A 13,625-nucleotide genomic window follows, 5' to 3' on the forward strand; every position below is an offset into this window, starting at 1 on the left:
GTGAGAGGAGCGGCATGTATACCGCTCCTTCCCATTAAAAACAATGGGAAACCGCGGCAATACCGCCCGCAATGCGCCTCTATAGAGGCGCATTGCTGGCGGCATTAACCCTTTATCGGCCGCTAGCGGGGGTTAATACCGCACCGCTAGCGGCTGATTCCCTCGGCAATCCCGGGGGTATAGCGCCGCTATTTTAAGCGGCGTTATACCGCCACCGCGGCTCCTGCCCCAGTCTGAAAGAGGCCTTATAGTGCATTCTGTGTTTACAATCATATACAAAAATATACATTAAAAAAGACATTTCGTTACTTTTCCATAAAACCTTATTTTTATCATCAGTCGTGTCGCCTGTGTATTATTTCTATTTGTCTTCTTCCTTCTACCCCTCCCCCTCCCCCCCCCCCCCTCCAACCCTCTCCCCTCCACCATCACCTTATTTATTTCCTCTTGTGGCTATCTTTCATATTTCTTCTTCCCACAGGCTTCTCCGGGGTCTAGTGCATGTGCTTTTCCCTTCTCTTTTTTTCCCTTCTCTAATTCCCCCCCCCCCCCCTCTTTACCCCTCTAAGCTCCCTATCTCCGGAGTCTATCCATTACCAGTTGGGGTAGTGAGAGACTGGCATCCTCTATGGCAGCATTTTAATGAATGGCAGCAAAGTGCAAGCCGTGGTATTGAGAAATGCTGCAGAATATAGTGATATCTGCTCTTCAATATAAATCAACCATGAAGAAGAAGAATGATCCTTGGTGGATGGTTGGTTTGAGATGTAAGTTGGGTCCCTTGCTGGGCCTGTACCGTCATTCACTTTTCTGTCCATCCACAGATGATCTGATCCAGCTCACTGCCATGTCCTGGATCAGGGAGTTCCTGCAGCTGGCGGGAAGGGTGATGCTTCCTTATTCTTCTGGGATTCTGACCGCCGTGCTGCCCTGCCTGTCTTACGATGACCGCAAGAAGAGTATCCTTTGTCTGTGGGGGGGCATGGTATGGTGGCAGTTATGTGATCGGTCTTATTTCCTTATATAACTTCCTTCGCAGACATTAAGGAGGTGGCGAACGTTTGTAATCAGACCCTGATGAAGCTGATCACCCCGGAAGATGACGAGACGGACGACATAACTCTTTTACCAAGTGTGCCACCCGAGGAGGATTCCAGCACACACCCGGAGACTGACGGACAAGGTAAGAGCATGTGATCCTTGTGTGCGCTCTAGGTATTGTGGGGTAATTGGCTCATCCAATCACTGCATGCGGTCTTTGTAGTGTGGGGTGGCAGATGATCATGGGATTACTGTGCAGGGTGTATGAGGATCATCTGATCGCTGTGTGGGGCATATAATGAGGAGGAGGATCATCTGATCGCTGTGTGGGGCGTATAATGAGGAGGAGGATCATCTGATCGCTGTGCGGGGCGTATAATAAGGAGGAGGATCATCTGATCGCTGTGCGGGGCGTATAATGAGGAGGAGGATCATCTGATCGCTGTGTGGGGCGTATAATGAGGAGGAGGATCATCTAATGCTGTGTGGGGCGTATGATGAGGATCATCTGATCGCTGTGTGGGGCGTATGATGAGGAGGATCATCTGATCGCTGTGTGGGCGTATAATGAGGAGGATCATCTGATCGCTGTGTGGGGCGTATAATGAGGAGGAGGAGCATATGATCGCTGTGTGGGGCGTATAATGATGAGGAGGATCATCTGATCGCTGTGCGGGGCGTATAATGAGGAGGAGGATCATCTGATCGCTGTGTGGGGCGTATAATGAGGAGGATCATCTGATCGCTGTATGGAGCGTATAATGAGGAGGAGGATCATCTGATCGCTGTGCGGGGCGTATAATGAGGAGGAGGATCATCTGATCGCTGTGTGGGGCGTATAATGAGGAGGATCATCTGATCGCTGTATGGGGCGTATAATGAGGAGAATCATCTGATCGCTGTGTGGGGCGTATAATGAGGAGGAGGATCATCTGATCGCTGTGTGGGGTGTATGATGAGGAGGAGGATCATCTGATCGCTGTGTGGGGCGTATGATGAGGAGCATGTGATTACACTATAGGGTGTATGAAGAGGATTATCATGTTATCCCTGTGCACAATGTGGGGCAATCAGTGAAGATTTGTTGTGATGAATCGATCACTTCAGGACACGTGCGGTTTTTGGGACATCCTGTACATCTAGGGTTGGTATAGCAAAAACTTTGTTCTTTGGTGTTCATCGAGGGACACAGAAATTGAGTTATTGTGTGGTTATACTGCCCCCACAGGAGGATTTGGAAACTGGCAAACAAAAGCCAGTTCCAGTCTGGAATAACACCTTCTACACCCAGCATGCCTCAGTTTCAGTTGGTGTCCAGGAGGATGGGCATCTTTTCTCTTCTAAAATTAGTCTAATCTTTGTCTATATAGATCATTTTATTTATTTTTTTTCCCAAACGGAATTCCTTCAGAAGCTGCTGGAGATATATGCAGATATCCGGATCAGCATATCGTAAGCAGGGGCTTTGGAGGTCGGATAATCGCAGGGCTACCCTGCAATGTGACCCTGGGGCACGTGGCCCCACATCGTGGCCTGGGGGGGGGAGAAGGAGCCCCACATTGTGCCCTTTGGACACATGGCCCTGCATCATGGTGGTTTTTAGATCTCGGTGTTCTCTGGATCCTGAGCCATGGCACAGCCTTCCTATCACTTTGTGGGTTGGTCTTGTGGGCGGGAGATGCTTTGTTATTGAGCTTGTTGGTATTTAGAATCCCCAATTTATTGTTTACCACAGAAAGGGTTATTGCTGAGGGACTGACGTCATCCACAAGGTAGAGCTTGGCACACTTGCTCCCACCAGTCAGGTTGGTCTTTCTTGCCCGCTTACAGTGACCTGGTCACCACTGGCCTGGCTCCTGAAACTCTTCTGATCCCAGCAGCTGGTTCCTGACTACTCGGGGTCTGGCCTTGTACCCTGACCTACGATGTCCCTTTGCATTGTGACATGTCGGATCCACAACACGCAAGGAAAGCAGTCCCGCTGTATTGAGTCCCGCCTCCTCTCGATCTCTAATGATCCTGGGATTGCACCAACTGAATAACCTGACACTTGACATCCTGGGAATGTTTCTTCTACTTGAGTCCCTGACATTCTTGGCTCTGTCAGGCATGGGCCCCCTCATCGGTTCCACGTTGGGAGGAATTCACTGCAGTCATGCATAATTTTATTGTTTTGATTGTCAGACCTCAGAGGTCTTGAGCGTACTCCATGTCGTCCCCTGCAGAATCAATATCTTCTTCTTCCTGGGGCTCTGAGCCTTCAGCCATCAAGACCTTGTGTGATGCCAAACCTCAAAAGTCCTTGATGGCCCTTGAAGAGCCGCAGGCTGCTGTCATTACTCCCAGACTTAGAGGCCGTTTTCAGCTCTTATTGATGTGGGTCACGCCGCTGTACAACTTCAGGATAAGCCTATGGCTTCTACCAGTACTATTGCTGGTCTAGGCTCTGGCTTCTACCAGTACTATTGCTGGTCTAGGCTCTGGCTTCTACCAGTACCATTGCTGGTCTAGGCTCTGGCTTCTACCAGTACTATTGCTGGTCTAGGCTCTGGCTTCTACCAGTACTATTGCTGGTCTAGGCTCTGGCTTCTACCAGTACCATTGCTGGTCTAGGCTCTGGCTTCTACCAGTACTATTGCTGGTCTAGGCTCTGGCTTCTACCAGTACCATTGCTGGTCTAGGCTCTGGCTTCTACCAGTACTATTGCTGGTCTAGGCTCTGGCTTCTACCAGTACTATTGCTGGTCTAGGCTCTGGCTTCTACCAGTATCATTGCTGGTCTAGGCTCTGGCTTCTACCAGTATCATTGCTGGTCTAGGCTCTGGCTTCTACCAGTATCATTGCTGGTCTGGGCTCTGGCTTCTACCAGTACTATTGCTGGTCTAGGCTCTGGCTTCTACCAGTATCATTGCTGGTCTAGGCTCTGGCTTCTACCAGTACTATTGCTGGTCTAGGCTCTGGCTTCTACCAGTACTTGCTGGTCTAGGCTCTGGCTTTCAGACCACCAAGACCTTTCCAGTGAACGCCTTGGTTTCAGCTGGTCTTCATTGGGACTCCTGACCAGCTGTTCACATCTTCTGATCATTTGGTAGCCCTGTATTCCTTTACAGAGTTTTTTGTTAGGAAGAGCCATAGATTTAGCAATATCCAATCTTTTCGGATGCTGATTATCCCTGTGGAGGAGGTACAGTTTGAGTTTCTTTCTTTCTTTCTTGTTCGTTCTTTCTTGTTCTTTCTTTTTCTTTCGTTTGTTCGTTTGTTTGTTCGTTTGTTCGTTTGTTCGTTCTTTCTTTCTTTCTCTTTTTCTTTCTTTCTTTCTTGTTCGTTTTTTCTTTCTTGTTCGTTTTTTCTTTCTCTTTTTCTTTCTCTCTTTTTTTCTTTCTCTTTTTCTTTCTTGTTCGTTCGTTCGTTCGTTCGTTCGTTCGTTCATTCGTTCTTTCTTGTTAGTTTTTTCTTTCTTGTTCGTTTTTGCTTTCTTGTTCGTTTTTGCTCTTTTTTTTTCTTTCTCTCTTTTGTTCTTTCTCTCTTTTGTTCTTTCTCTCTTTTGTTCTTTCTCTCTTTTTTTCTTTCTCTCTTTTTTTCTTTCTCTCTTTTTTTCTTTCTCTCTTTTTTTCTTTCTCTCTTTTTTTCTTTCTCTCTTTTTTTCTTTCTCTCTTTTTTTCTTTCTCTCTTTTTTTCTTTCTCTCTTTTTTTCTTTCTCTCTTTTTCTTTCTCTCTTGTTCTTTTTCTTTCTTTCTTTCTTGTTCTCTTTCTTTCTTTTCTCTTTTTTTCTCTCTAGTGTGTGTGTGTGTGTGTGTGTGTGTGATATATATATATATATATATATATATATATATATATATATATATATATATATATATATATATATATATATATATATATAATTTAGGTCTGCAGCCTGTGGTCTAATCTGTATGGGGGGTGGGCGTGCCGTGGTCTCTGCTGTGTATGTAGGCAGGCATTGGGTCTGTGCAATTTTGGGCTATAAAAAACTGTAAGTGATTGGAAATAAAATAATCCTTGCATTGGCCGGGAATCGAACCCGGGCCTCCCGCGTGGCAGGCGAGAATTCTACCACTGAACCACCAATGCTGCAGATGATGGGAGTCTTGGGCTTTTCCAACAAGTACTAACACAGATGTGCCACATCAGCAAAGTCTGGCTTGAGGATTTCAGTCTCCTATATTCATGCTGTGTGTGAGTTCAGAGTGTGAGTACATCCAGGTGTATGTTGTGAGAAGCATTGGTGGTTCAGTGGTAGAATTCTCGCCTGCCACGCGGGAGGCCCGGGTTCGATTCCCGGCCAATGCAATCCGTAATTTTGTTTTTGCAATGCAAATTTAGACTTTTAATCGTGTTTGCATGAATTTTAACCACTTCTCCACCGAGGACGTCATATGACGTCCTCGATTTTGTGCCATGATATCTGAGTGATGCCTGCAGCTACATATAATGTTTGGGGGTTCAAATTAGAGGGAAAGAGATGGCAGTGAAAACACAGGGGAAGCTCCATTAGCATTGCTGGTTGTCTTGTCATGTCAACGGCCACCACAAGATGGTGCCAGATCACAGAAGGAAGCATAGGTCTGCAGAAGGCCGCAAAGCCATGGCCTCAATTACCGGCCCGCGGAGCCAGACACGATCACGCGGCGGGGGACGCACGGAGGCACAGGATGGGGTATCCTGTGTCTCCGTGCACCTCCACTTCCCCCGCCGCGACCCTCTGACATTCTGTAGTGACGGGATGTAGGTGTGTGTATTATATGTCCTCATATAGTCTCTTCTCTTCCAGCAATGCTGCGTGAAGCATTGGTGGTTCAGTGGTAGAATTCTCGCCTGCCACGCGGGAGGCCCGGGTTCGATTCCCGGCCAATGCAAGCCACTGTTTTCAATTACAGATCAATCTTTGTTAAAGTATTTTGTCTGTACTTCTGCCTATAAAAATGTATTGAGGAATCACATTGGCTATTCTAATGATTTCAGTACTGTCAGTCGGTATTCTGTGTTGGACATTTCAGTATGTGTGTTGCGTTTTGTCCTGTCTGCTTATTGAACCCGACCCCGTCTGTCTGTCTACAGGAGCTCTGGACGCCACTGCAGACTCCAGCCCGGATAACGTCAACGTGCTGGCCCCCAGGAGGTGAGGAGGGATTGTGGGAAATTGTTTTTATTATTAGTACTTCTCGGGTTGCATGGCCAGTACTGGTCTGCCCTGTCTGGGTCACGTCGGGTCCTGTCTGGTCCGGCACTCCAGTTTGCTCTCCTCTGTTTCCTGTTATTAGAGGATTGAACTTGTAACTTGTTTAGATGAGTTTCCTACTCCATGCAAAATGCACAAAAATATTTTGGCTTTAGATCCACTGTAACCCATTTTTGATGGCTCCTAACCTTGAAGGCATTACATGGGCTTCTAGATCTTGTGATCACTGTGATTGGCTGTCACAATGATCATGTGATCCGGAGCCCCCCCGATTTGTTGCTGTGTGACCAAGATTTGTCACAGTGCTGGGGGCATGAGACTGTGCATGCTCCCGACGTAAAACACTGACCTGGCCGCACCTCTATGCTGCTACATATACACTATGGGCCAGATTCACAACGGCGTATCTCCGGATACGCCGTCGTAACTCTGAGTGTGCGGGGTCGTATCTATGCGCCTGATTCATAGAATCAGTTACGCATAGATTTCCCTAAGATCCGACCGACGTAAGTCTCTTACACCGTCGTATCTTAGGCTGCATATTTACGCTGGCCACTAGGTGGCGCTTCCGTATATTTCCGCGAGGAATATGCAAATTAGGTAGATACGCCGATTCAGAAATGTACGTCCGCCCGGCGCAATTTTTAACGTCGTTTACGTTGGGCTTTTTCCGGCGTAAAGTTACCCCTGCTAAATGAGGCGTATTTTATGTTAAGTATGGACGTCGGGCCAGCGTCAAATTTTCTGTCGATTACGTTGTTTGCGTAAGTCGTTTGCGAATAGGGCTGGGCGTAATTTACGTTCACGTCGAAAGCATTGGCTTTTTGCGGGTTAATTTGGAGCATGCGCACTGGGATACGTTCACGGACGGCGCATGCGCCGTTAGCCAAAAACTTCATTTACGTGGGGTCAGCCTTCATTACCATACAACACGCCCACTGCATGGAGAATTTGAATTCCGTGGGCTTACGCCGGACCCCATACGCTACGCCGCCTTAACTTAGGGCGCAAGTTCTTTCTGAATACGGAACTTGTGCCCTAAGTTGCGGCGTAACGTATCTGAGATACGCTACGCCTGCCGATAGATACGCAATTGTATCTGAATCCGGGCCATGGTTTGCAAGATAACTGAAATGCATCACAGGTGATATCATTTTCTGCTCAGTGATTTGCAGTATTTTAGTTTGCATCTCCTCAAGGAAATACATAAAATCTGGCCTGTTAGTGGGCCCTGAGGACAGGAGTGGAGAACCACTGATAAAGGGAGAAAATGTAAGGAAAATTGTGTATAGTGTGTATCCAGCAAATCTCAGAAACTTGTGTGACGTGGTGACAACACAGAGCCACAATTCTGAGGCAGGAATAGACTGTTGTCACCCTATCACAAGGAAGTGCCTGAAGAAGTTATTTTATGGCAGGGTCACTATTTTGGCTTTATTGAAAGCTGCAGACTTAAATATCTTGACAATTACTTTTGAAATGACCTCAAAATGGCAAATCTTCTTCTATGGGATTTTATTTATTGGGTTTACAGCTACTTTTTCTTGTTTAAAAAAAAAAAAAAAAAGGGGTTTACATCTACTTTAAAGTGAATTACTGCATGTTGGCGCTTAAGTACCATTGATGTGACTGTAGTGCTGTATGATGTGTATAGAGGGGAAGGAATGTAGTACTGTCTGTTGGCCACCCGGTGGCGCTTAAGTACCATTGATGTGACTGTAGTGCTGTATGATGCGTATAGAGGGGAAGGAATGTAGTACTGTCTGTTGGCCACTGGGTGGTGCTGATAGACCTTTGATATAGCTGGTTCACTGTGTGATGTGTACAGAGGGGAAGGCATGTATAGTCTGATATCTGTGCTTGTGTTGGAGTGTGTAGAGTGCTGCAGATGGGATGTAGAAGTACAGCATGCAGGTTTTATTTTTTCTGCTCCCTGTAAGTGAAGTCCATCCAGTATGTACATATCCTGCTTGTTGGTGGGCAGGCAGCTAAGGCAGAGCAATGTCTCTTCAGCATTCACTCTGAATCTATAGCAGTAAAAAAAAGTATATAAATAATTCTCTAATCCATATATGTGTAAGCTCTTACACTTTCTATATCTATTATACATACATACATACGCGCACGCGCACACACACACAATCTGTGTTGGTCTGGATGTGACTTTTATGCGCGCATGAAGTTGGATAGGCAGACGATGATGATGATAGACCGGCTCCCTTTTGTCATTCTATCCTTCTTTCATTCACATTCCGGAGTGGCGGTTTGGGATTTTCTTAACCAATATCAAAAATACAAGTGAGCTCCGGAATTAGGAGACTCTGTGACGTGATCCGTCTACTCCTGGGCTCTAGAAGGTGATATGTCTGCTCTGGAATTCTGAGGCTGTGCAAGGTGAGCCATCCACTCCAGGTCAGGTCTCTGAAAGGTCATCTATCTGCTCCAGGTCTCTGCAATATGATTAGTCTGCTACAAGATTCAGAGAATCTGGAAGGAGGTCCATCTGCTCTGGAATTCCAGGTCTATGGAAGGTGATCCATCTGCTCTTGCATTTTCAGCACTCTAGAAGGTCATCCCTGTGCTCTGGAACTCTGAATGGTGATTGATCTGCTCCAGAATTTCAGGACTCTAGAAGGTGGATCCATGTGCTTGAGGTCTCCTAGAAGGTGGATCCATGTGCTTGAGGTCTCCTAGAAGGTGGATCCATGTGCTCGAGGTCTCCTAGAAGGTGGATCCATGTGCTCGAGGTCTCCTAGAAGGTGGATCCATGTGCTTGAGGTCTCTAGAAGGTGGATCCATGTGCTTGAGGTCTCTAGAAGGTGGATCCATGTGCTTGAGGCCTTTAGAAGGTGGATCCACCTGCTCTGGGATTTCGGCACTCTGCGTGCCAGAACTCTGGAAGGTGGTCCATCTGCTCTGGAATTCCAGGTATCTGGAAGGTGATTCAATATGAATAGTCTGCTCCAAAATTCAGAGAATCTGGATGGAAATCCATCTACTCTGGAATTCCAGGGTCTCTGGAATGTGATCACCTTCACCAGGGTCTCTGGAATGTGATCACCTTCACCAGGGTCTCTGGAAGGTGATCATCTTCACCAGGGTCTCTGGAAGGTGATCATCTTCACCAGGGTCTCTGGAAGGTGATCATCTTCACCAGGGTCTCTGGAAGGTGATCATCTTCACCAGGGTCTCTGGAAGGTGATCATCTTCACCAGGGTCTCTGGAAGGTGATCATCTGCACCGGGTCTATGGAAGATGACCCATCTACTCTAGAATTCCAGGTCTATGGAAGGTGATCCTCATCTGCACCAGGGTCTCTGGAAGGTGATCATCTGCACCAGGTCTATGGTAGATGACCCATCTACTCTAGAATTCCAGGTCTATGGAAGGTGATCATCTGCACCGGGTCTATGGAAGGTGATCATCTGCACCGGGTCTCTGGAAGGTGATCATCTGCACCGGGTCTCTGGAAGGTGATCATCTGCACCGGGTCTCTGGAAGGTGATCATCTGCACCGGGTCTCTGGAAGGTGATCATCTGCACCGGGTCTCTGGAAGGTGATCATCTGCACCGGGTCTCTGGAAGGTGATCATCTGCACCGGGTCTCTGGAAGGTGATCATCTGCACCGGGTCTCTGGATGGTGATCATCTGCACCGGGTCTCTGGAAGGTGATCATCTGCACCGGGTTTCTGGAAGGTGATCATCTGCACCGGAGTCTCTGGAAGGTGATCCTTCTGCACCGGAGTCTCTGGAAGGTGATCTGCTATGGATCCTTGCTGTCCCTGTTGGTGGTCCTGTGAGCAGATTCTGAAATTTGCTGTATGATGCACATGTCGGATTGGTCATACACATTACAATCTGTTCTGTTACCATTTTGTCTTTTTTTATGATGGGTTCTCTCTTCCCCTCTCTCCAGCCTGATCAATTTTCATATAACGTTCCATGATGTAAAATTGGAATAATTGTCGTGACGCCTTGTTGTGCTCTCAGATCCCGGCTGTTATAAATGGCTGTGATTGTCGTTTGTGCAAATATTCAACCGTTTATAAATGATGGCGGTGTCATTCGCTCAGATCTCAGGCGTTATAAATGATGGCGGTGTCATTCGCTCAGATCTCAGGCGTTATAAATGATGGCGGTGTCACTCGCTCAGATCTCAAGCGTTATAAATGATGGCGGTGTCATTCGCTCAGATCTCAGGCGTTATAAATGATGGCGGTGTCATTCGCTCAGATCTCAGGCGTCATTCGCTCAGATCTCAGGCGTCATAAATGATGGCGGTGTCATTCGCTCAGATCTCAGGCGTTATAAATGATGGCGGTGTCATTCACTCAGATCTCAGGCGTCATAAATGATGGCGGTGTCATTCGCTCAGATCTCAGGCGTTATAAATGATGGCGGTGTTATTTGCTCAGATCTCGGGCGTTATAAATGATGGCGGTGTCATTCGCTCAGATCTCAGGCGTCATAAATTATGGCGGTGTCATTCGCTCAGATCTCAGGCGTTATAAATTATGGCGGTGTCATTCGCTCAGATCTCAGGCGTTATAAATGATGGCGGTGTCATTCGCTCAGATCTCAGGCGTTATGAATGATGGCGGTGTCATTCGCTCAGATCTCAGGCGTCATAAATGATGGCGCTGTCATTCGCTCAGATCTCAGGCGTTATAAATGATGGCGGTGTCATTCGCTCAGATCTCAGGCGTCATAAATGATGGCGGCGTCATTCGCTCAGATCTCAGGCGTTATAAATGATGGCGGCGTCATTCGCTCAGATCTCAGGCGTTATAAATGATGGCGCTGTTATTCGCTCAGATCTCAGGCGTTATAAATGATGGCGGTGTCATTCGCTCAGATCTCAGGCGTTATAAATGATGGCGGTGTCATTCGCTCAGATCTCAGGCGTCATAAATGATGGCGGTATCATTCGCTCAGATCTCAGGCGTTATACATGATGGCGGCGTCATTCGCTCAGATCTCAGGCGTTATAAATGATGGCGCTGTTATTCGCTCAGATCTCAGGCGTTATAAATGATGGCGGTGTTATTCGCTCAGATCTCAGGCGTTATAAATGATGGCGGTGTTGAGGACGTTCACACGACTTTCACTTGTTTTCTCCCTGTCATTCTGGCACAATGGCCTCCACCATGAATGAACCTGTCCCTTTAATGGCTGTTTGCGGCATAAATCTTTCCAGCGTGAGTCGCAGTGAATGGACGACAGATAAAAGCGGGTCTCTCTGGGGTGTCATTTACCTCCCTGGGTCGCCATGTGCCCCACCCCCCCTCCGCTCACACATTGGCTACGTCTAGGAAAAATTCCTGCCATTTCCACAACAATGAGACACTTAGCATGACAACAAGCTGATTAAATGACGCCTGATCGTCTCTTCCGGTGAAGAAGTGATTAATTGGGCTCGTTAACCCTGCGGCTGCTGGATCGCCATGTGGGATCAGTGATGGCTCCAGCTGTACAGATCGTGGACCGGGATGTCTGGGTGTCTAGTGCTGTCCCCGATGGAGGGACGCATCGCTAAACTCTGCAGAGGAGACAAATGGCAGGAACGCAAACCTTACTTTTTTTATTATAAGTGGAAAAAAAAAAAAAAAAAAGGAATTCTTTTTTTTTTTTTTTTTTTTTTTTTAAATGTTGGTTCAAAAAGATATAAAAATGTTACTGTAAATACAAATAAGCATTTGCCACTAGAATTTGTTCTAAAAATGACACTAAAATTATATTTCTGGTTGCAAAAAAAAAAAAAATGGGGGGAAAAAAGGTAAAAAAAAAAAAAAAAAAAAAAGATTAAGGCGAAAAAAATTATAAAGCTGAACAATAATAGGCAAGGGGAGGAAGGAGTTATTTTATGGCTGATTAGGGTAATGGTGGTTTATATAGTATTTTTTTTTATACTAGAAAGTGTAACTAGTGTGGTCTCTAAGTGATGTGTGTTGATGGAAGGTCACACATACAGCGGGTATAGAAAATAATTGCCCCCTTTGTTGCTTTGCAGCCTGAAGTGAAGACGGACACAGTTTTTGCTTTATCCAGCTGTATTTACTAAAGCAACTTATAACATCCAAGTGAAAGATATAACGCCAACATATCAGAAAAACTTAAAAATAAAAAACAGAATCACTGAGTTGGAAAAAGGATCACCCCCTTGTGTCTGTAGCTGTGTGTCCGTGAAAGGATCGCCTCAAATTTAGTCTCATCTGACCATAATACCCTTTTCCATGTGGCCTCAGAATCTTCAAGGTGCATTTAACCACTTGAGACCCGGACCAAAATGCAGGTAACGGACCCGGGCAGTTTTTTGCGATTCGGCACTGCGTCACTTTAACTGACAATTGCGCGGTCGTGCGATGTGGCTCCCAAACAGAATTGGCGTCCTTTTTTTCGCACAAATAGAGCTTTCTTTTGGTGGTATTTGATCACCTCTGTGGTTTTTATTTTTTGCGCTATAAACAAAAATAGAGAGTCAATTTTGAAAAAAATTCAATATATTTTTTTTTTTTGCTATAATAAATATCCCCCAAAAATATATATAAAAACGTTTTTTTTCCTCCGTTTAGGCCGATACGTATTCTACCTATTTTTGGTAAAAAAAATTGCAATAAGCGTTAATCGATTGGTTTGTGCAAAATTTATAGTGTTTACAAAATAGGAGATGGTTTTATTGCATTTGTAATTTTTGTTTTTACTACTAATGCCGGCTATATATATATATATATATATATATATATATATATATATATATATATATATATATATATATATATATATAAAAAAAAAAAATTTCTTCGTGACTGCGACATTATGGCGGACACTTCGGACAATTTTGACACGTTTTTGGGACAATTGTCATTTTCACAGCAAAAAATGCTATAAAAATGCATTGTTTACTGTGAAAATGACAATTGCAGTTTGGGAGTTAACCACAAGGGGGCTCTGAAGGGGTTAAGTGTGACCTCATATGTGTTTCTAACTGCAGGGGGTGGGGCTGGACGTGTGACGTGATTGATCGTGCTTCCCTGTATCAGGGAACAAACGATCAATGACAGCGCCACAGTGAAGAACGGGGAAGCTGTGTTTACACACACCTCTCCTCGTTCTTCAGCTCCGGGGACCGATCGCGAGACACCAGCGATCGGGTCCCGCGGCCGCTGAGTTTCGGAAAATATGTGCATTTGTCAAATGAAGGTCGCATCAAATGTGGCAAAACGTGCGGTTAAGAAATGCACAAAGGTGCATGAGCTACCGTGCAGTGTGTAGGGCGGGCCATTGAAGTCAATGGACGGGCTGCCCCATCCATGCATATGTGCTACAACGGCACCCCCGAGCCCCCTGTTTTTACTTACCTGAGCCCCGAATCTCCATGGGCGCA

The 13,625-nt window shown here is 45.9% G+C and overlaps 1 protein-coding gene and 3 non-coding genes across 5 annotated transcripts in view; 3 read left to right on the forward strand and 1 right to left on the reverse strand.

Annotated features, from left to right (window-relative positions):
* The window catches only part of VAC14 (VAC14 component of PIKFYVE complex), a 54,143-nt gene that overhangs the window by 14,876 nt on the left and 25,642 nt on the right, over positions 1–13,625 (forward strand). For both annotated transcript variants that reach the window (XM_040329301.1, XM_040329300.1), the window contains exons 8-10: positions 825–959; positions 1,040–1,183; positions 6,120–6,180. In XM_040329301.1, the coding sequence (XP_040185235.1) occupies positions 825–959; positions 1,040–1,183; positions 6,120–6,180 (340 nt within the window). The remainder of the gene's footprint in view (positions 1–824; positions 960–1,039; positions 1,184–6,119; positions 6,181–13,625) is intronic.
* Positions 5,062–5,132, reverse strand: TRNAG-GCC. The gene has a single exon. It is a non-coding gene; the product is annotated as a tRNA-Gly (tRNA).
* On the forward strand, positions 5,281–5,351 carry TRNAG-GCC. Its single transcript has one exon. It is a non-coding gene; the product is annotated as a tRNA-Gly (tRNA).
* TRNAG-GCC lies at positions 5,847–5,917 on the forward strand. Its single transcript has one exon. It is a non-coding gene; the product is annotated as a tRNA-Gly (tRNA).

The sequence above is a fragment of the Rana temporaria genome, chromosome 11 (assembly GCF_905171775.1).
Source record: "Rana temporaria chromosome 11, aRanTem1.1, whole genome shotgun sequence".
Taxonomy (NCBI): Eukaryota; Metazoa; Chordata; class Amphibia; order Anura; family Ranidae; genus Rana; species Rana temporaria.